The sequence below is a fragment of the Prorops nasuta genome, unplaced genomic scaffold, assembly GCF_024137725.1.
Source record: "Prorops nasuta isolate Cenicafe-Biocafe unplaced genomic scaffold, Cenicafe_Pnas_1.2 PNAS00007, whole genome shotgun sequence".
NCBI classification, from domain to species: domain Eukaryota; kingdom Metazoa; phylum Arthropoda; class Insecta; order Hymenoptera; family Bethylidae; genus Prorops; species Prorops nasuta.
Genome location: NW_027116804.1, coordinates 7,863,240 through 7,884,994, shown reverse-complemented (window position 1 = coordinate 7,884,994; position 21,755 = coordinate 7,863,240). Strand labels below are relative to the sequence as shown.

Below are 21,755 nucleotides of genomic sequence, written 5' to 3'. Positions count from 1 at the left end.
CGATACGTAGAATATTTACTTTTAAAATAATCACAGGTTCGTCCGATTCAGCCCAAGTGTTTGGTAGGATTACGCGGTCCGACGAAAAACCTAGCAGAGAACCAATATTATTAATTTTTGTAAAATCAATACAATATTTACACATTATTTCACTTTTCAGTGTGTTATTATTGGCACGCAGAATAATAATATTATCATCATACGGTAACTTCAACCGCATACGCAAGTATTCATTTATCGCACTCAACTCATAACAGCATGTAGGTATGGTTATTAGTTTATTTCTACCAAAGTAAAAATTATTATTCGTCTCATTAACATTGGCAATCGAGTAGAAACTTTGAAAATCTACGAGTCCCAGCTCATAGTGACCGTCGTCCAGATTGATAGGGGGGACAAAATTTGATTCCAGCACATGACCGTGTCCTGATAGCGTAAATGTTAAAGACATTTCGTCTGTTCTCTTAGAAATTTAACACACAACTGACCACAAATGCTCATATCATACGACTGATATTGGTCATGATTGTAATAAATTGTAATAAGCGGACCGAAGTACCGAACAAGTTCAGTCGGTGGTTTCAGATTACCGAAAGAATCGAAATACTTCACAAGATTATTGCATTTAACGTAGCTAACCCAGTGAGTGCCTGAACCATTAGAATCGTCAAGGTTAACGATTGCACATTCATTAGACCATGGACCGTTTCGTGGTAGACTTGTACGCATAAAGACTCCACGGAAATTTGGTATATCACGACCTACGTGAGATAATTGAATATTACTTGTAGCACCAGATCTTGGTAGACCGTGTACAGTTACTTTTTTGTTCGCTTCTTTGACATTGATTTTTTTGCTACCCCTCTTCCGCTTCGTTTGTACGGTATGAGATACAGCCCCCGTCCGCCTCTTGCAGTTGCTTCTATCATACGATTATGACGCTGCATTTCTTCCAACTGTTTTTTCGCAGCTTTGGCGTCGTTTACAGCTTTCGCTATACCTGATGCTCCACCTGCTAGTGCTCCCACCGCACCTAGCATTGGGAGCAAATGCAACAAGCCGCACCGTTTTTTAGGCACTCGAATTTTCCGTTTTTTTACAGCACTATTTCCAGTTTTTCTCACTGCTGCTTTCCTCACCATATCTGTTTGTAATCCTAAACCAAGTTTACGCTTTGCGTTCATAGACGCCCAGACAGTTGTTGCTGCAGCACGCTCACCCAAGGTTACGTCACCAGCTGTGATACGTCTACGTGCACGTTTTGCGAGCACTTTATCAGCTTGATGACGCTGCGACAGGTCTTTGTATTGCGAATATGCGATATCGTATTCTAGATAGGCTTCGTCCAGCTGATTCACACCTCGATCACCGCGTGCTAATCGTTTTTGAAGTCGAGTTCCTGGTCCACAGTAATTTTATCCTGGTAAATGAAGCTCAAACGGTAGTTTGTTTATTGTTTTATTGAGGAATGATCCGCATCCAATGCACGACATGTATAACAATCTTTTATCAATGGTGGTAGTACATCCGCATGAGTAGTATTAGGTAGATTGAAATGTTGTAAACAATAGCGATATTTTTGAACCTCAGGATCTGCACGAATATGCTTGGGTAATTTATTCCAATATCTGTCAATACTGTGTGAAAAGTATTTGTGCGAAACAATGTCCTAAGAGAGCTTCGAACCTGTGGTAAGAAGGGAATGTCTTATTCTAGAATAAAATTCAAAGCCAAGGTACTAGGCAAAATGAGTTGTTTTTAAAAATATACAAAATTTACAATATATATATTTACAAGAACCGCTAGACTAATTATCGACTTTCAAGGGAATTTGTTCTCGTCAACTTCTAGGGAATTTCGGTAGACGAAGATTCCCTAGAACCCCAGAAACCAGAATTCCACAGAAAGGAACGCGGACTTAGAAGCTCCCGGACTGGGCAATTTTCCCTGGGGTATTCCCCAGTAAAATCCCCAGCCACGGGAGGAAGCGAAGTAGGAGAAGTGGTTTTAGGGAAGGGGAAGTCCCCTCACCCCTAGGCCTCCTTCTCCCAGAGCTATAGTGGCTCCGAGCCACCCCAACCCCTAGGGTGAATTCTACCCCTCCCGCTACCCGACTCTTTCGAGAGCCCTGGACTTGAGGGTCGGAACACTGGGTCCGAGGTAGTCCTCGGAGGCAGTGTGGAGGGGAAGGAGAGGGTTAACTTCTCCCGGGAAGTCCCCGGCGAAATCTCCCTTAGGAGGGAGGATATTGCCGCAGAGGGGTAGTCCCCTCTTGGTAGGCGGTGGGTGGTTGGGTGATACTTACCAAAGTAGTCGACCCGTAGAGTTCGCCGGTGGAGGCGCTCGTTTTGCTGGCCTGGTGAGGCGTCAAAAAATGCCGTGAAGGCGACAAACTGCTGCTGTTGCGGCTGCTACGCTGCTGTTGCGGCAAGTTTGGGGTGCGATGGGTCCTTATCAAGGACCCATTTATATAATTCCGCGCATGAAACTTGCCAGCGAGAGAGCTGCTCGTGGCGCTGGCCACCTAGTGGTCGGGCGCGCAAGCTGTGCCGCGGCCGCGAAGCGCCAGGGCCTGTAGACGCGCAAGCGCGCCGCGGTGCGAGATAGAGAGAGACAGGTGGAGCGGCTACACGCTGTTGGTCTAGCCGTCCCCTGTGAACGCAATAGAGACAGGGAGATATAGCAAAAATGTGGAATCTACTTCTCAGCATTGTTGCTCCACCTGATCTCGAACACTATTTTAATAGTACAATTTTCGGTACGTATTCCAATTGATCACTGCTTAACTCCTCCAAACTTGTAACATCCAACACAAATGCAGGCATAATGAAAACTGATTGAATTCTCCGATTTCATGCCAATACATAGCTCATGCAATTACGATTTAACCTCACAGTCGTTTAAGAATGCATTTCGTAAAGCAACCATTAAGTATCAATATCTCTAATACCGATTATCACACTGCCACCGTTAGTGATATGAAACGTAATGGATCTTTGCTACCGTCAACTATACGCTGTATAGTTTGCGGACCCTCAAATTGTGGGAAAACAAACTGTTTGAAAGTTGATTGGGTGATATCCGCAAGGAGTTCTAGGAAGGAAGGCTCCAGGGTGACAAAAACAACGCCCAGGAAATCTGGTAAAATCAGTTTATTTGATTGGAAAAAAATACAAAAGAATCAAAAAGCGCTCCAAAGGAGGCTGAGCCGCAAATTGATAATCCACCCAAAGTTACAACTACGAAATCCCAACCCTGAGGTCCCCAGGTCCTCGGACAGGATTCCCCGCAGCTGAGACTCCCAGGCAACGAAGATGAAGAGAAAGGAAGACGATTTCTTGGAGCCCAAGAAATCAACGATGGAGCAGAAATGCGTACTAAGAGACTTAGTGGCGTCGCAGGAAGGGAGGAATGGCTAAGCTGCTAATCATACAAAAGTTTGACAGAGTCTAGAGCCTAGACTGACTGAAACGAGCCGCACTTATCACGGAACTCTTGGGTATTGATATGTACAATTGACCCAAATAATAACAGCGAGAGAGAGTTCTACGCCGTGGGCCACCTATCGGCCTCTGTTGGAGGTAGGATCAAGAGAGACAGAGTGTGAGCGGGAGCGAGACGGCCTGAGAGTCCCAGACCGCTCGTACCTACACTCCGATTTCCAACAAATCCTCCCCCGCATTGACGTTCCTGCGTCAATTCAGATGAATCTCGCAGATATTGGAAATAAACTAAACTTATGTTCTAAAATTTGGAATGGTGAAACACCGTAAATAAAGACCATGGTGGAAAAGTAAAAGAAAAAAAAACCTTTGAGCGAAGCTCCGAATGTCCACCAATGGTCGCAGACTAACTCATTTCTTAATGATGAGTTTGGCAGTTTTCAACTCTAACGCTGGAGTCCAACGCAAGAGCAATTTTTCTTGAGGATCCCAAGACTTCCACTGCCGATATTTCAAGACCGCATGCAATGGTATACGGTGTGTGAGCCCGAACGCCAAGACGGTAACGTATTTTGCTGTACGCTCCAGCTCCTTTGCGGTAGAATCATACAGGATTCCATTCTCCCAACTGCTCGCGTATAAAACAGCTAAATCAATTGCTGGTGCTGGTGTACGAGAAGGTCCCGCTATGGGTTCCATGACCACGTCAGCTGATTCTGGTTCAGGTGGACAAGGCGGATCCAAAATGACCTGCATCCTGGAGTCCTCTTCTTCCTTCGTCGACACAAGCAAATCCGGAAGTTGAAGCAGAGAATCAACACAAGGAGCATCGTCCGAAAGACTCAAGTCACTGAAGGAAAGGTCCAGTACATCGGACACGTTGGCTTCTTCGCCCCAAACTTCACTTAAGAACATTTCGACGTTGCCGACTAAATTAGGCACCTTATCACTAGCCATGATTAAGGAGTACTGATTTAATAAGTAAAGCGTCAAGGTGATGAGATGTACGAGTCGGCAGATCAGAAGCCGTTGGGATTGTTTGTCAATATTTGTATTTATGCCGGGATCCTACACAGCTGGGTTAGGCTGCGTTGAATCTGTTTATCCGCTGTTTGAACCACAGCTACTCTTGCTACTGAGTCTGAACCGATTATTAAACGAATAATTCGGCCTAAGTTCCATTTGCAAGGTGGAGCGTTTGGAGTCTTAATTATAACGATGTCACCCTCACGAAAATCGTTATTTTTGATTTGCCATTTTGGACGAGATTGTAATGATTGCAGATATTCGCCCGACCATTTTTGCCAAAAAAGCTCGGTAATCCGAGTGATTTTCTGCCATCGATTTAGAGTAGATTCCTTTAAATCTAGAACGGACATTTCGGGTGGAGCGAGTAAAGAGCGACCAACCAAGAAATGCCCTGGCGTTAGACATTCTGAACTTTCAATGTCATTGCGTAAGCGAGAAAGAGGTCTGGAGTTTAGACAGGCTTCAATACGACAAATTAGTGTGGTCATTTCCTCGAACGTAGGAAGAAAAGTCCCAAGAACACGCTTTAGATGATGTTTTACGCTTCGTACCCCGCTCTTCCACAGTTCACCCCAATGAGGAGTGGCCACGGGAATAAATTTCCATTCTATTTCGCGTATAGGTTCAAAATCTATAGATTGCACATGTTTCAGAGAGCCTTGGAATGCAAGTTTTAATTCCTTATTTGCTCCTTGAAAATTTAACCCGTTATCAGAGTAAATCACCGCGGGTTTACCACGACGTGAAGTAAAACGAGCTAGAGCCGCCAAATATGCATTCGTATCATATTTGGAGACAAACTCAAGATGGATGGCACGAGTAGCCATGCATACAAAAACAGCTATATAACACTTAACTGATTTCGAGTTTCGGCCTTGATGCAGTTTTACAAGGAAGGGCCCGGCGTAATCAATGCCAGTATGTTCAAACGGATGGCTACGGTTTACTCGAGCAGTAGGCAAAGATCCCATGAATTGTGTTCCTAGCTTGGCACGCTGACGAACGCAAGTGACACACCTATGTATTATGCTTTTCGCAGCGTTTCGTGCATTGATCACCCAATACTTTTGCCGCAATACTGTTAACGCAAGCTGTAGGCCACCGTGCAAGGTCGTGAAATGTATATGTCGAATGAGCAGCTCGGTTAAATAATTAGTTGGCAAAATAATGGGATGCTTTTGGTTGTCTGACAAAAATGAGTGTTGCAGACGCCCACCTACTCGTAGAATTTCTTGCGCATCTAAAAATGGTGCAAGAGAAAGTAATCGAGAACTTGACGGAACTGACTTTTTGCCTTGCAACGTCAATATATCGTTTAAGAAAGCAGCAGCTTGAATTATTTTCACAACACGCAGTGTTGCAGTGCGTAGCTCGAGAGCTGAAAAGTGAGCGTGTTGACAAACATTTTTTCTACGCGCTCGATCTATAAATCGCAACACGTAGCTAACAACACGGATTAGTTTTGTCCACGACGAATAGTTATGAAGAAATGACGGTAAATCGCGTGTGACATGATTTGTATATATCGAGGAGGTCTTTATTTCCTCGTTGGTTTCAAACATTAAAGGAGAATTTCCCGATGACGTTTCCCGAATTATAGAGGGTCCTTCCCACCAAAGCGTACAATGTATTAATTGGCTTGGATTAATCCCTCGCGATTTGAGATCTGCAGGATTGGACTTAGTATTGACATAAGACCAATGAGCCTCTGGTAAACTTGACTATATATATTCGACTCGGTTGGCTACAAAAACTTTCCATTTGGACGAATGTTGTGCAATCCAAGCCAGCACGATTTGTGAATCAGAAAAACAAAAAATGTCATGCACTGAACGTTTAAGTGATGACTTGATATGAAGCATTAGTTTAGTCAAATAAGCAGCGGCGACTAGTTCAAGACGAGCAATGCTATTTGCTTTAAGAGGGGCCACTTTGGCTTTTGCCATTACGAGGCTGACTGAGGTTTGACTATCACTATTGGTGAATTTGGCATACACCACAGCACTATAGGATACATTTGAAGCATCACAGAACCCATAGAGTTCTAATTTATCTGCTGCACTAAGTTGACCATTCCAGCGGGGGATATTAATTTTTGTTAATTCGCACATTTGCGAGTAATAAGACATCCATTTAGATTGGATAGGCTCGGGAACCTCGTCATCCCAATTAAGTTTGAGCAACCATGTGGATTGCATTATTTACTTTAACACAATGGTGAACGGTGAGATCCAGCCTAAAGGATCGTAAATCTTCGCGTTTTCAGAGAGTAACATGCGCTTTGTTAACTTAGTGATGGAAGAAGGCGAGATTATAAACTGAAATGAATCAGAGCTGGTATTCCAAGATATGCCCAGCACTTTGCTAGTTTCGTTAAAATTTTCGCTATTAAAATTAAGATTAGCGTTACTAGAATCATTAGGAATTTCTTGGAGAGCTGTGCTTGCTGAATTGAAGGCCCATTTACTGAGCTCAAATTTACCTTTATCCAACAACTGAACTAATTGAGATTGGATATCGCGTAAATCTGCAAGGTTGTTAGCTCCAAAAAGAATGTCATCGACATAGATTGATTGAAATAAGATGGACTTCGCGTCTGGGAAGTCATCACCATGTTGATTTGCGAGTTCCTGCACTACCCGTGAAGCTAAAAACGGTGCAGGTCCGGTACCGTATGTGACCGTGTTCAATTGATATGCTTGAGTATTACCAGAATCATCTTTCCAAATTATAGATTGGAATTTTCTGTCTTCCGGACGAATTAGAATTTGGCGGAACATTTTAATAATATCGGTTATACCAACAAAACGAAAATCACGCCAATTCATAAGAATGGCTGTTATATCCTTTTGTAGTTTTGGCCCTATTAAGAGTACGTCGTTGAGTGATAGACCACTCTGAGTTTTAGCGGACGCATTAAATACGACACGTATTTTCTGTTTTCCATTTTCGAGCTTAAATACTGCGTGATGAGGCAGGTAAACCAAGGAGTCTGTATCAATCGCGTTTGTTGTGACCTTCTCCATATGTCCTAGCTGCTCGTATTCTCTAATGAATTTAGCATAGCTTTCGGACTGCTCAGGAGATTTGTTAATACGACAGAGAACTCGCTTTAAAGCTGATTCGGCGATGCTGCGAGAGGCTCCCAGTGCCGATTTGGAGAACTCTGTCTTGAAAGGCAATGCAACCTGATAGCGGCCTGATGGTAATTGAGTAACTTTGCTCGCGAAAATGTCCTCACATAATTGATCTTCAGGTGTGAGACTATAGGTGCTAGGTACTTCTTCAATCTCCCAAAAATCTCGCAGTGTTTTATCGAAGTCACAACAATGAAGAACGTTTACTGTTGCAGTATGCATGTGCGACGCAAGTGTACCATACACAACCCAGCCAAATAACGAATCTTGTGCTATCAGTGCACGGTTCGATGAATGAATTATTTGATTCAGTAAAAGCTGAGGGCAATAATCTGCACCAATTAAAATATCAATTGGATTTTTAACAGAAGCATATTCGTCCGCGAGGTCCAGAGAACCTATTTGAGGGAATTCAAGAGGTGAATACGACCGAGGACTATAATTCGTGATTTTTGGTAAAATTAATGCCGTCACCTTGAGTGAGGCCTGATCGTGTTTGACTGACTGTAAGATGAGTTCAGCTTTGCTCGAGACGTTACGTACCGCACCTCCTGTGACTCCGTAAATCGTTGCATTAACTTTGCGGCGTGTAACTCGTAATAACTGGGCTAGATTTTCCGTCATGAACGATGTTTGTGAGCCCGGGTCGACTAAGCCTCTAATCATAATTTGACGGTCATTTGGTGCTGTAGCGCGTGCAAGAAACGTAGCAAGGAGTGTCGTGCGTTCGTCCATGGCACTCACATGAGCAACAACAGAAGTCGAAGACTGATCAATGGTTTGAAGACTCGTGGGTGAAGCAGCTTGAGATGAATTACGTTGAGACATCGGATTAGCTTGTTTCTCAAAATGTAAAAGCGTATGATGTGCCTTGGAACATTTTTTACACCGAGAATTACTTCGGCAAGACGATATCGAATGTCCAGGTCTCAAGCAATTGATACAAAGTGAGTTATTTTGCGCTGCTTTATATCTGGCTTGAGGGTTCAAGGCAATAAAGCTGTTGCATTGATAGAGAGGATGATCCGCGTCACAATAAAAGCATTTTGGTTTATTCACGATTGCGTTGAGTGATTTCAACGACTTAGGACGAGAAGTTTTATCAGTAGTTTGTTTACTACCTTTGAATTTATTACTAATAGATTCGAGCATATTAATCTGCTCGGTGATGAACTCTAAAAACTGAGTGAAAGAAGGATATTTCAATACACGTCTTATTTCCTTCTCCCATTCCACAGTGATAACTTTATCTAGCTTGTTTGAGAGGATGTGGACCAATATGGCACTCCAACCATCAACTGGATATCCTAATGTCTTCAGCGAGTCTAGCGCAACTATAGTTGTATCGCGTAGCGTTTTCATGGTCATGAGATTGTCAGCGAAGACTTTCGGAATGAGCGTTAGTTTGCTAAGAAGGTTGGACGTAATAATTCGTTCATTTGTATACCTAGTCACTAATGCATTCCATGCTGTTAAATAACTATCGTTACTGGCGGCTAAGGATCGAATTACTGAGCTAGCTTCTCCTTGAAGACATGCCTTTAAATAATGAAACTTTTGAACACCTGGTAATGTCGAATTATCGTGAATCATTGATTTGAAAGAGTCATAGAAGGTTGACCACTCAGAATAGTCAACACTAAACTTGGGTAAATCTAACTTAGGAAGTTTCAACGAGGGAGCATGGGTCCGCCCTGCAATGACAGGAGCGACTTGCTCACCGCTTAAATTCTCGATTTGCTCTAAAATGTATTCTTCCGCAGTCAAATACGCCGTCATAGCTCGCTCATAAGTATTCTGCGTCGTATAGTTAAACTGTTGCAAATCTTTTTCCGATAAATGATTAGTAATCGTCACATGATTCGTTTGTATTTTCGCGAGAATTTCCTTGGCACTAGCCAGACGACCATTTAAATAAGGGAAGGTAAAATTACCTATACCACGCTTTTTGGTGTTGACCAGTAGCCGTTCTAATTCTGAGCAATAAAGACTAACGTGACGTGCGCACATGAGTATTTCCTCCTGCGTTACCATTTTGCCACCAGAGACACTCCCCCAGTCACCTCGAAGAATCACCAATCAAAATTCAACTCAATTGAATATGTACCGGTTATATCCGGCTCGAAGGACCAGAAATTTGTTTGAAAGTTGATTGGGTGATATCCGCAAGGAGTTCTAGGAAGGAAGGCTACAGGGTGACAAAAACAACGCCCAGGAAATCTGGTAAAATCAGTTTATTTGATTGGAAAAAAATACAAAAGAATCAAAAAGCGCTCCAAAGGAGGCTGAGCCGCAAATTGATAATCCACCCAAAGTTACAACTACGAAATCCCAACCCTGAGGTCCCCAGGTCCTCGGACAGGATTCCCCGCACCTGAGACTCCCAGGCAACGAAGATAGAGAGAAAGGAAGACGATTTCTTGGAGCCCAAGAAATCGACGATGGAGCAGAAATGCGTACTAAGAGACTTAGTGGCGTCGCAGGAAGGGAGGAATGGCTAAGCTGCTAATCATACAAAAGTTTGACAGAGTCTAGAGCCTAGACTGACTGAAACGAGCCGCACTTATCACGGAACTCTTGGGTATTGATATGTACAATAGACCCAAATAATAACAGCGAGAGAGAGAGTTCTACGCCGTGGGCCACCTATCGGCCTCTGTTGGAGGTAGGATCAAGATAGACAGAGTGTGAGCGGGAGCGAGACGGCCTAAGAGTCCCAGACCGCTCGTACCTACACTCCGATCTCCAACACAAACGTATTGCTAAGTCTTATTGAGAGTCCTCACGGTGTAAGATTTGACACTTGTATGTTTACTCGAAATCGTTGCAGCAACCGAAGTACCGTTACTTGGAACAACTATTGACAGATATGGAGGAAATTGGTTATCATCAATTTTCAAATAATAGTGAGGTTATAAATGTGACAGATGCAATACCAAATTCAATCTTTATATTTGATGATGTGGCAAGCGATAAGCAGGACAATATAAGAGACTACTTTTCAATGGGTCGGCACTCGAGCATCGATTGCTTCTATCTTTGTCAGACCTATGCTAAGATCCCAAAACATCCGATTCGTGACAATGCAAATATGTTAATCATTTTTAAGCAGGATGGGACTAACTTGAAGCATGTTTACAAAGATCATGTAAACACTGATATGACATTTGAAAAAATTTGTGAATTGTGTTCAAAGTGTTGGCAGGAAGATTATGGATTTTTAGTAATTGATAAGGACAGTGGTATGCAAAATGGTCGATATCGGAAGGGTTTCGATGAATATGCAACCATCGAATAGCATAAAGCATCATGTCAGTGCTGGAAAGTGTTAGTTTAACGTAGAGCATTGAACAGTGTAAAGCTTTTAATTATACAAACGGACCGGTTACATTATTAAGCAAATCAGTTATAAAGATAAACGTGTCAATTGAATCACTAAACAGGTTGGTCGAACCGCTAAACCGGTCGATTGAACCGCTAAGCAGGTCGGTTGAACCGCTGAACTGGTCGATCGAACCGCTGAACCGGTCATTTGAACCGCTAAACAGGTCGGTTGAACCGCTAAACCGATCGGTCGAACCGCTGAACCGGTCGGTCGAACCGCTAAGCAGCTCGATTGAACCGCTAAACAGGTCGGTCGAACTGCTAAGCTAGTTGATTGAACAGCTATAAAGATCGATTGAACTAGTACATTGACTCGTTAAACAATTAAAAGTTTACAATAAAAATGGATGAAAAGTCAATACTTAAGAAGATTGCTGAAACGAGTGAGGTTATTCGTGAAAAACATCGCGCACTGAAATTGGAAAGATCAATGGTGGAAAGTAGATTGAATGAAACTTTTGAACCAATAGTCGATCCACTGAAAAACTAGTTATGCAAACAGATAATAACAATGAAGAATCTTATGACTTGAACATTGATATAAATCATGACAAGAAGCGGAAGCGTTATCATACTTCAACCCCCAATGAGTATATTATCAAGAAAAAAAAAGAAATTATATAACAATGACGGCACTCTTACAAATAAATCATTGATGATCTATGATGATGATGATAATGATGAAAAATCTACTTTTGATAAATCAGTATTACCAATTAAATCAATGCAAGAATCTACATCATTACATTCAGAGCATGGACAAGAATCTGCATCATCACATTCAACATCAAGACAGGAAACCTTACGAATGCTCAAAAAACAAATGAATCATTCCATAGATTGGAGATCTTTTCCACCTATTGCACGTCATTATATGCAGTTGTTTCTTTTCGGTAGTAAAGATCAAATAGATCATGGTTTCGGAGTTACATTAGATGAAAGGAACCAATATGTGATAGGAAGATGTACATTTGATATTAGTCATGATGGTGATATTTTAATTGATAAAAAGCGCTATATTGGTACGAGAGGTCTTTTTGAATTAATCTTCATGAAAGAGCCTGATAGAAAGCTCTACACCATTGATAACAAGATCATATATAAGCAAATCCTTGAACAAACTAAATCATCTAAAAGAGCAAATGATAGTTACCAACAAGTTCAAGGGAATAAGGGTCCAAAGTATAAGAAAATTATTCAACCACTAATTTACAATAAAGTACCATCACAACGAGTGATAACTGGTAGTGGATTTATGCGTGTTACTGATGAGCCTGCAAACTATATACATTGGAAGGATCCTAATGAATTAGTTGATCGATTGCGACTTTTAATTGCATCAACCACCGCAGGTCACACAAACCACCATAATGAAATACAGTTAATAATAGAAGAGTTGCGTGAAGAGGATCTTATTCTATAAAAGGGTACAATTTATTAAAATTTTCATCAGTTGCGTATCGCACGTCAATATGTCAATTAATAAATTTGGTAGTGGTTTTAACGTAAGGAAGGAATTTAATATTGGTACATTAAATGTGACTAAAAGAGCACTAGATTTGAATAATAAAAAAATAGTAAATTTGACTATTGATTCTGATAATAATACATGTGCTGTGAATATAAAGTTCTTGCAATACAGTTTAGCTAAATTGGAGGAAAAAATTGAAGAGAGAATAAATAAAAAAATACAGGAGATTGAAGCAAAACTTTTCAAAACAATCAGTAAGATTAATGATGGATCCAAGAAGTGAATTTTTAGGATGCATCATATATTTTATACTCATAATAATCAATTGCTTTCGAAAGAAAAAGAATCATGAGTGATGAAAAGAAACAGAAATTATATGTGTCTGAGGGAAAGGTCGTAAAAAGAAAATTAGCGAAAATCGTGAGTGAAGAAAAGAAGCAACTGGTGCAAGAGTTACATGTTCCTGCGAGAAGAAATTTTTTACGAAGAAAAGTTATAATACGTGGTTTCGATTACCTCTGGCAGGCTGACCTTGTTGATATGTGTTATTACGTTGATACTGGTTATCACTATATTTGTTCTAGATCGGGGGGAGCGGAAAATGTTGAGAAATAGATTCCGCATTTTTCCGCTATATCTCCCTTTCTCTCTTGCGCTCACAGTAGACGGCTAGACCGACAGCGTCTAGCCGCTATATCTGTCTTTATCTCTCCAAGGCGCGTTTGCGCGTCTTCTGGTCCTAGCGCGTCGCGGCCGCGACAGCGACACTACTTGCGCGCTTGGCCACTAGGTGGCTAGCGCCCGCAGCAGCTCCCTCGCTGTCAAGATTAGTGTCGCGTAATTACTTAGATGGGTCCTTGATAAGGACCCATCGCACCCCAAACCCGCTCGACAGCTTGCGTAGCAGCAGCAACAGCAGCAGTTTTTGTCGCCTTCTCGGCCTTTCTTTTTGACGCCTCCTCGGCAGCGCCTCCACGGCCATCCAAGAGCGCCTCCACCGGCGAACTCATCGGGTAAAATACTTGGTAAGTATCACCCAACCACCCACTGCCTACCAAGAGGGGACTACCCCTCTGCGGCACTCTCCTCCCTCCTAAGGGAGATTTTTCCGTGGACTTCCCGGGAGAAGTTAAACCCTCTCCTTCCCCTCCACACTGCCTCCGAGGACTACCTTGGACTCAGTGTTCCGAACCTCGCATCCAGGGCTCTCGTAAGAGTCGGGTAGTGGAAGGGGTAGAATCACCCTAGGGGTTGGGTGGCTCGGAGCCACTATAGTTTGTGGAGAGGTAGGCTGCGGGGTAAGGGGACTTCCCCTTCCCTAAAACCACTTCTCCATCCTTGCTTCCTCCTGTAGCTGGGGATTAGTCTGGGGAATACCCCAGGGAAATTTTCCAGCTCGGGAGTTTATTGCTCCGCGTTCCTTTCTGGTGAATTTTAGTTTCTAGGGTTCTTGGGAATCTTCTTCCGCAAAAATTCCGTAGGACTTGACGGGAACGAATTCCCTAGGAAGTCGATAATTAAGTATAGCGGTTATTTTGTATATATTTTTTTGTAAATTTTGTACAATATTATTTATTGAATAAATCTTCCTTTATCTTTACCTGTGTCTTTGCCAATTTTATTTTAAGAACAACAAACCTTCCCCTCTGACCACAGGACTGGACACTACTTGGGCACTGTTTCGCACAATATTCTTACAGTAATCGATGCTTTATCAAAATACTGTTGGGCAGTAGCTCTGAAGACCAAGAGTGCTAAAGAAGTAACTGCGGCTATGGATAAAATCTTGAAAAGTGGTAGGTGTCCGAAAAATTTGCAAACTGATAACGGGAAGGAGTTTTATAACAGCGATTTCAAACTGCTTATGAAGAAACGGGGTATAAATCGTTACTCTACGTACAGCATGTTAAAAGCATCGATACTTGAGCGTTGGAATCGAACATTAAAAACTGAAATGTGGAAAAGATTTACATTGAACGGTAGTTACAAATGGCGAAATATGCTTCAACAGCTTGTGGATGATTATAACACACGGAAGCATCGTACTATAAGAATGCGTCCAGCTGATGTGAAACCTGAGCATGCTGAGCAGCTACTCGCTACTGTATACAACACAATTAAGATCGTTGGACGTTCCAAGTTCAAGGTCGGTGATTTTGTGCGAATCAGCAAATACAAGAACGTGTTTGCCAAAGGGTACACAGCGAACTGGACTACTAAAATATTTCAAGTTACAAAAGTGCAAAGGACAAATCCTGCCACGTATCTACTTAGAGATTCTCGTAGAACAGACATACATGGTGAATTTTATGAATATGAACTTTTAAAAACAGCTAATCCTGATGTATACTTGGTAGAAAAGATATTGCGTAAGAAAGGGAAAAAGGTTTATGTAAAATGGTTAGGTATGGATAAAACGCATAATTCGTGGATAAATAAGAACTATGTTTTATGATCATTTATATAATATAAATATTCTTGTATTTAAAATAAATAGGAAAAACATGTTTTTTATATAATATAATAAATACACAATTATTCTTTTAGTCTATAATGACCCCAAGGTAGAGTGGCTACAGTACCAGGTGTGACAAAACGCTTATCATCATGCGGACTGAGAGCAATTTTTTTCTGTGTAATTGAGAAAACTTTTTGTAATTTAGATCTAATTGAAATTTGATTGCGGGATTGTACATTGAAATTATTCAAACAATCCTTGTAATCATCAAAAGTTATGCTTCTATCAACAACATAACCTTTGACACCTTTAGCTTTTTTGATAATTTTTGTACAACCCTGTACTTTAAAAGTATACATTTTTGATCTCAGTCCAATGAACTCCGTCATGATCTTACCATTATTTTCATCCTTCATTAATCCTGGAACCTTTTTATTAGCCAATGGTAAGCCGAATTGATTATCAGAAGGATAATCGCTAGTATCAAATTTCGTAATATCATTTTTCATGACAGAATAAACATCATCATATTCGATACTGTATATCAGACTGCCCGTGTCAGTATACAAAGCTATACATTTGCTACCAAATGTAGGAAACATAATCGTAATGAAAATCATACAAACAATACTTAGAGATATCTAAAATACTTATGCCTACGTACACCGGTTTATCAAATTTCGCGGATAATTTCGATAATTGTATTGCAACCAAATTCTCATTGAATATTGTGCGACTGTGAAAGTTCGGTTTAGAAATCAATGCTTCTGTCCCGTATCTTCCCTCCCACTTGGTAGCGAGCTTCACATCAATTCTATTCCTTACGTTTTCCATAGTTTTACCGAATACTGCGTTGTTCATTAACTTAAAGAGATTCTTTTCAAAATCGTTTTTCAATTCTGTACGTAAACGTGTGTTTAGCTCAATGTATTCGCGTAGCCAGGTGGACTGCTGAAACTCTAAACCTCTGTGTATTCGCGTTAAGGGGAAGCATTGAGCGACTCAAACACTCATTCAAGTTTATCTTCCAAATTATTAGGAATATGAACTTTTTTGTAGAGATTAAATTTACTCTCTTGACTGTACTGAAGCGCGCTACAAACTCGGTTTCTCAAAATTATAAAAAATAATTTTCATAAAAATTATGAATACTTGTAATTTTGTTGGTCATAATAATATTGAAAATTAGGCCTTGTCGCGCGCTAAGGAAAAGTTCTATGACTAATTTGAGACCAAGAAGAAACAAATATACCTAAAAATGTAGAAGATTTTTTTGAAAAACTAAATTAGCTATTGAAAGACAAGTTTTACACTATTTTACGGACGGAGAAGTTTCACAGTGCGTTAGACAAGGACAAGCCTATTAGCTCTCTTCGCTTCAGAAGGGGTACCCACTCTCTCCCCACCATTTCCTGCTAAACAAACCAACTCTCCTACACACAGCAAGGTGTCTGGCTAACGCTGCCTCTCGGTGTGAATCCGTAGCGGAATGGAAGAACAAATAATTATTAGTAGATTTCAGGGTTAGGTTTTCGTATATCCGGCGTTGTACCGCTCTTCCATATCATTTCGGGAGGCTACAGTAAAATTTTCAAAATATTTTGTCATCTACAAGTCTCAAAAAACTTGAATTAGTTGACTAAAGCGTGACTCGTAGCAGCCGACGCTGATCACTAAGTTGTGTAGCGCATCAGTGTCGGCTGATACGAGTCATGCTTTCGTCAACTAATTCAAGTTTTTTGATACTTGTAGATCACAAAATACTTTGAAAATTTTACTGTAGCCTCCCAAAATGATATGGAAGAGTGGTACAACGCCGGATATACGAAAACCTAACCCTTAAATCTACAAATAATTATTTGTTTTTCCATTCCGCTACGGATTCACACCGACAGGCAGCGTTAGCCAGACACCTTGCTGTGTGTAGGAGAGTTGGTTTGTTTCGCGGGAAATGGTGGGGAAAGAGTGGGTACCCCTTCTGAAGCGAAGAGAGCTAATAGGCTTGTCCTTGTCTAACGCACTGTGAAACTTCTCCGTCCGTAAAATAGTGTAAAATTTGTCTTTCAATAGCTAATTTAGTTTTTCAAAAAAATCTTCTACATTTTTAGGTATATTTGTTTCTTCTTGGTCTCAAATTAGTCATAGAACTTTTCCTTAGCGCGCGACAAGGCCTAATTTTCAATATTATTATGACCAACAAAATTACAAGTATTCATAATTTTTATGAAAATTATTTTTTATAATTTTGAGAAACCGAGTTTGTAGCGCGCTTCAGTACAGTCAAGAGAGTAAATTTAATCTCTACAAAAAAGTTCATATTCCTCATAATTTGGAAGATAAACTTGAATGAGTGTTTGAGTAGCTCAATGCTTCCCCTTAATCTAATACCGTTACGTATACATTGCTGTAATACACGATAGTGTATAACGTAACGTATCTTATCGTTTAAAGTTGCAAGCAGTTTCTCCTGACCTGAACCTGGCGGCATTCTTTTACTTGAGTTGGAGAAAACGTGATAATCTTTTAAATCTAATTCTCAGTCTACCAAGATCACTCAATACAGTCTGTTGTCAGTGATTTAGTAAAAAAAAAGAAATTGTAATGGGTGTTCCAAGCAACAGCAACAACATCAACCGAATGGATACTGAGAAGAATGATATTCCGGTCATTGATTTAGTGAGTGACAGTGATTCGGATATTCTGTTCGATGAGGATGGTGATGATGATCTGGAAAATAATGACGTTTGTCAGCTGCTTTCCGAGGTCAGGAGAGACTTGGAGATGGAAGCGAGGATTAATCTGTTATTGGAGGATACGGATATGGAGGAGGATGAAGAGGAGGAGGAGGTGATGCACATACATCAGGAATCTCCACAAACTGTAAGTAAATTATTATTATTATTTTTATTATTATTATTATCATTTCAATTCAAAAAATAGAGAGTAATATTTTTTATTTTCTGTATAGACTGTGACCATGTACTATTTTAAGATAGTACATGTTCACTAAAAAGATATATATATATCTATCTATGGAACATTGAGACATATTATGGTCATATTATCAAGGCCATAATATCATGTCATATACGGTTGGCCTACCTATCATCCGAAATATAGTATAAAGTTCGATGATTGATAGGTTATAAAGTAGAGTAACGATCGTGGCCCATAAGTCGTATGTTAAATGGGTCTAACGAACTACGGCCTTCCGCGGCTTCCGAATATTCAAATTGAATTTTCGGAAGAAGTCAGACCTTGGATCTGATTGGTAGTACCAATAGCTTAATCGGCTCCGCCAATTAGATTTAGAGTTACGAATAGTTGGGGATAAGGGACCGACAGCTCGTTGCTGGTGTCTCCCGATTTTTGCGACACTCGTTATCTAGTCCTGAAGAAGATCAGTCGCGATCTTAGCAACTCGGAAATTGAAGACTCGCATCGTAGCAAGTGAAAAGTGTGGAAGCTACTCGACTCCGCTCTACTCGGCTCTGCCCTGCTCTGCTCTGCTCCGATCTGCTCTGCCCTGCTCTGCTCTGCTCGACGCTGCTCTGCGCTGTCCTGCTCTGCTCGGTCCTGCTCTGCTCTGCTCTGCTCGACGCGGCTCTACGCTGTCCTGCTCTGCTCGGTCCTGCTCTGCTCTGCTCTGCTCTGCTCTGCTCCGATCTGCTCTGCTCCGATCTGCTCTGCTCTGCTCCGATCTGCTCTGCTCAGCTCTGCTCGACGCCGCTCCGCTCTGCTCTGCTCTGCTTTATCCTGCTCAGCCGTCGTTCTCCAGCTCCAACGGAAAAGGTTAGCGGGAGTCCCAGCTCCTAGAAATCCTTATATCACGAGTAAACTTCGGAAAACGCGCTTAATAGCCGTGAAATCGTCAAAAACCACGAATTACGAGTTAAACATACTCCCAAAGTGCGTGGATTGGGAATTAGGGACATAAATGAGAAATTGGAACAATAGTCTAATATCGAGAAACTTTGAGATTCGCTAGTAATTCAAGGACACCGTCGGCTTTGGGTTTTCGGATATGAAATGTACATAATTTTTATCTATAACTTACGTTAAGTCCTTTTATCGATTACCGTGTATATAATGTCGTATTAAAGTATTGTATTTTCCGAGAAATTGGTTATGCGCTTACAGTATAGTTGATGGGTCGAATTCGGGTATAAAGAGTGACCGGGATATTCGTTCAGTTTCGAATTTCAGTTACGTTTTGTACAGTTCGTCGCGTTTAACCAGGGGTGCATCCCGAGGTCGAATTCTCCCCGAAAGGAGCTACCTCGTTCGATCACCTCGTGGTCATACAGTTCGTTTTCTCGTCAGAAGGAACCCCGGAGGTGAATTCTCCCAGAAAGAGCTACTCCGTTCGGTTCTCTTCGCGAGAGTATAGTTTCGTTTAGTTAAAAAGGTCGCAGGAGAAACACCTGCCTTGAGTAGGCCTTTATTTGATTAGTTAGTTGTTTAGTAAAGAAATTCGTTGGATTGATCCCGAGCACTCCGGAAAACCGTTTTCTACGCCATTTCGAGTTACAGTTTTGTAGAATACGAATAACGATCTATGCGCTATGAAGTCTGACAAATACAGCAATGTCTTTTTGGAAATATAGACACTTTATTATCGAATATAGTATGTAGTGATTTGACCCGAACTGCCAAATCCTTTTGCATTTTACGTTTCAGGAACTCACCCACTCTCCGCTTCCGCAATCCTACTCTTATATTCACTGAGCTAGTTGGCATTTTAGTTTGACGAATACAGTATTTTGCAGTCACTACAGTACAGTGGTTCTTTCGGGAACCTGGCGCCCAACTTACGTTACAGATTTGGATTTAGTTACAGCTTACGAATATCTTAGGGTATGCCAAAATTTTTGTAGTGTAGCAAATTTTGGCGCCCAACGTGGGGCCCACAGAAGTTAGAATTTGATGAAATAGCCTTTCACAAATTCCACTTCGAATTATCGGGAGTAAAGTCTTATTTGCCGCGAATAATAGCACCCGAATAGGGCAAATATAAGCTAGAATTTGGTGAAATAGCCTTTCGCAAATTCGGCTTAAAATTATTTTAATTCGAGTCATATTATTTTTCATATCCGTTTCCTTTCGAACTCCTATTGCCTCCAATCCAAATCCTTTGTTTGGCAATTCGGAGTTATACAGTAGTTAGGCTTTCGAATCTCACGATTAATATTCAAATAATCGAAGTTAATCGAAATTAACGTCTTCTCATATAGGATTATCGTAACGAGCATTAATGATTTATGCTCATATTATTTCATGTGTCTATAGCCTTTCCGTATCTGTTATAAGATACGGATAATTCTAGTCGAATATTCCGGTCTTATTTCGAGCCGAAATAATCATCTTTAATTTCTAATACGGAAGATTTCGACATAGGAAATCTACGTGTAGAAAAACTATTGAGGGGGAAACTAGGGGGACACCGCGAGTGCCCAGTCGCGCGGAACTAAGCCGATTAGCTCACGCTTCACTGACTTCCCATTGTCTCGACATAGGACTTACAATATTCGACTATTATATATATATATATATATTCGCAAAGCGACTTTAATTTTATTTCGATATCTTTACGAAATTACTTTAGCATTTTTCCCTTTGTTTTTCGCGACTTTCAGGGGAGCTTGGATAACGGACACTTACGGAATATTGCGCCTGCTAATTAATAAATTAATTATTAATTATTAATTATTAATTATTGATTATTAATTATTAATTATTGATTATTAAATTATTTAATCGCGAATTACAATTAGTAATTTCATATTCAAGTTTATTTTGTTTTGTTTTGGGAAGGTTTGACTTCCGTACATTAGTCAGAGCTGCATTTCCGTAATCCTCCGAATATAAATAAAACCGAGAACATTATCGTTTCGATTCCCAATTAGGATTTTCTTTATTTTTTGTATACTTTGCCTTTTCTTTTCAGGAATTACTAATGGTTTAAATTGTGTTTTACCCATTTGTGTGTGTATTCCTTTTCGGTAACGCGTACGCGGAAATCTTTTTGTTGCTTTTCCTTCGATTTTCTTCGGGAAATAGACATTTTCTAGTAATTATTTTTCGGTTTTCGCGTTCATGTTAGTGATGGCTACCGCGACTTTCGGTAATTTAGGATGGATAGAGGAATTAACAGAGGAGGAGGCTCGGAAGATCCTCAGTCAATATCGTTTAGACGATAAGGGCATATTACCCACCCTTCGTCAGAGGCTTCGAAAGCACTTTGCGCGTGAAAAGAGTTCGGCATTACCGCGTACTCCTCCGGGTACCCAGTCTCAACAAACTACGCGTGCAGCTATGGATATTTCCCAGCTTTTGGAGAAAGCTGCTATTACCGTACAACCTTTAGAATTAGTTGAAGATATACCGAATCCAGTTCGGGTTACGCGACCAGACACTCCTACGCCAATTTCGCAGGAAGTTTATACCTCCATTCGTGCCGGGACGCGTAGGAAAGAATACCATGCACCCGTTGAGTCTAGGGATGTTCGAGATCGGTCGCTTTCACCTCCGCGAGGTTCGTCCACTCCCACTCGTGCAGATTTCGACGAGTTTAAACGGGACGTGCACGACATGATCGGTCAGCTGCGAGATGTGGTTTTGCAGATGCGTACTACATCCGCAGTCCCGACTGCTCCTGCTCCAAGGGAAGAATACTTCCCCGAAGAGGAAGAGCCGAGGGAAATATATCGCCGCCCTAATAGAGGTCACTTTCAGACACCGCGTTTTCCTCGACCTCTCGCGAATAGGGACTATGTCGCGCAATTCAACCAATTACATTCTACATTGAAAAGAATGAACGTTTCGTTTAGCGG

The 21,755-nt window shown here is 41.1% G+C and overlaps 3 protein-coding genes across 3 annotated transcripts; all 3 read right to left on the bottom strand.

Annotated features, from left to right (window-relative positions):
- Nucleotides 1-4,498: 4,498 nt before the first annotated feature.
- On the bottom strand, nt 4,499-5,299 carry LOC136775060 (uncharacterized). Its single transcript, XM_066729536.1, has one exon. The coding sequence runs from the start codon at nt 5,297-5,299 to the stop codon at nt 4,499-4,501; it is 801 nt and encodes a 266-aa protein (XP_066585633.1).
- A 1,374-nt stretch (nt 5,300-6,673) lies between these two features.
- LOC136775059 (uncharacterized) lies at nt 6,674-9,643 on the bottom strand. Its single transcript, XM_066729535.1, has one exon. It carries the CDS (start codon nt 9,641-9,643, stop codon nt 6,674-6,676), a length of 2,970 nt encoding a protein of 989 aa, XP_066585632.1.
- A 5,356-nt stretch (nt 9,644-14,999) lies between these two features.
- LOC136775058 (uncharacterized) lies at nt 15,000-19,617 on the bottom strand (the record flags this gene model as incomplete). The annotated part of the gene is made up of 2 exons (XM_066729534.1): nt 15,000-15,504; nt 19,607-19,617. Coding segments are annotated over 2 exons (516 nt in total), but the record flags the coding sequence as incomplete, so codon positions are not given.
- Nucleotides 19,618-21,755: the final 2,138 nt, after the last annotated feature.

Excerpts from the sequence above, each read along its gene's own strand:
- LOC136775059 (XM_066729535.1), bottom strand. The coding sequence starts at position 9,643 with ATGGTAACGCAGGAGGAAATACTCATGTGCGCACGTCACGTTAGTCTT.
- LOC136775060 (XM_066729536.1), bottom strand. The coding sequence starts at position 5,299 with ATGGCTACTCGTGCCATCCATCTTGAGTTTGTCTCCAAATATGATACG.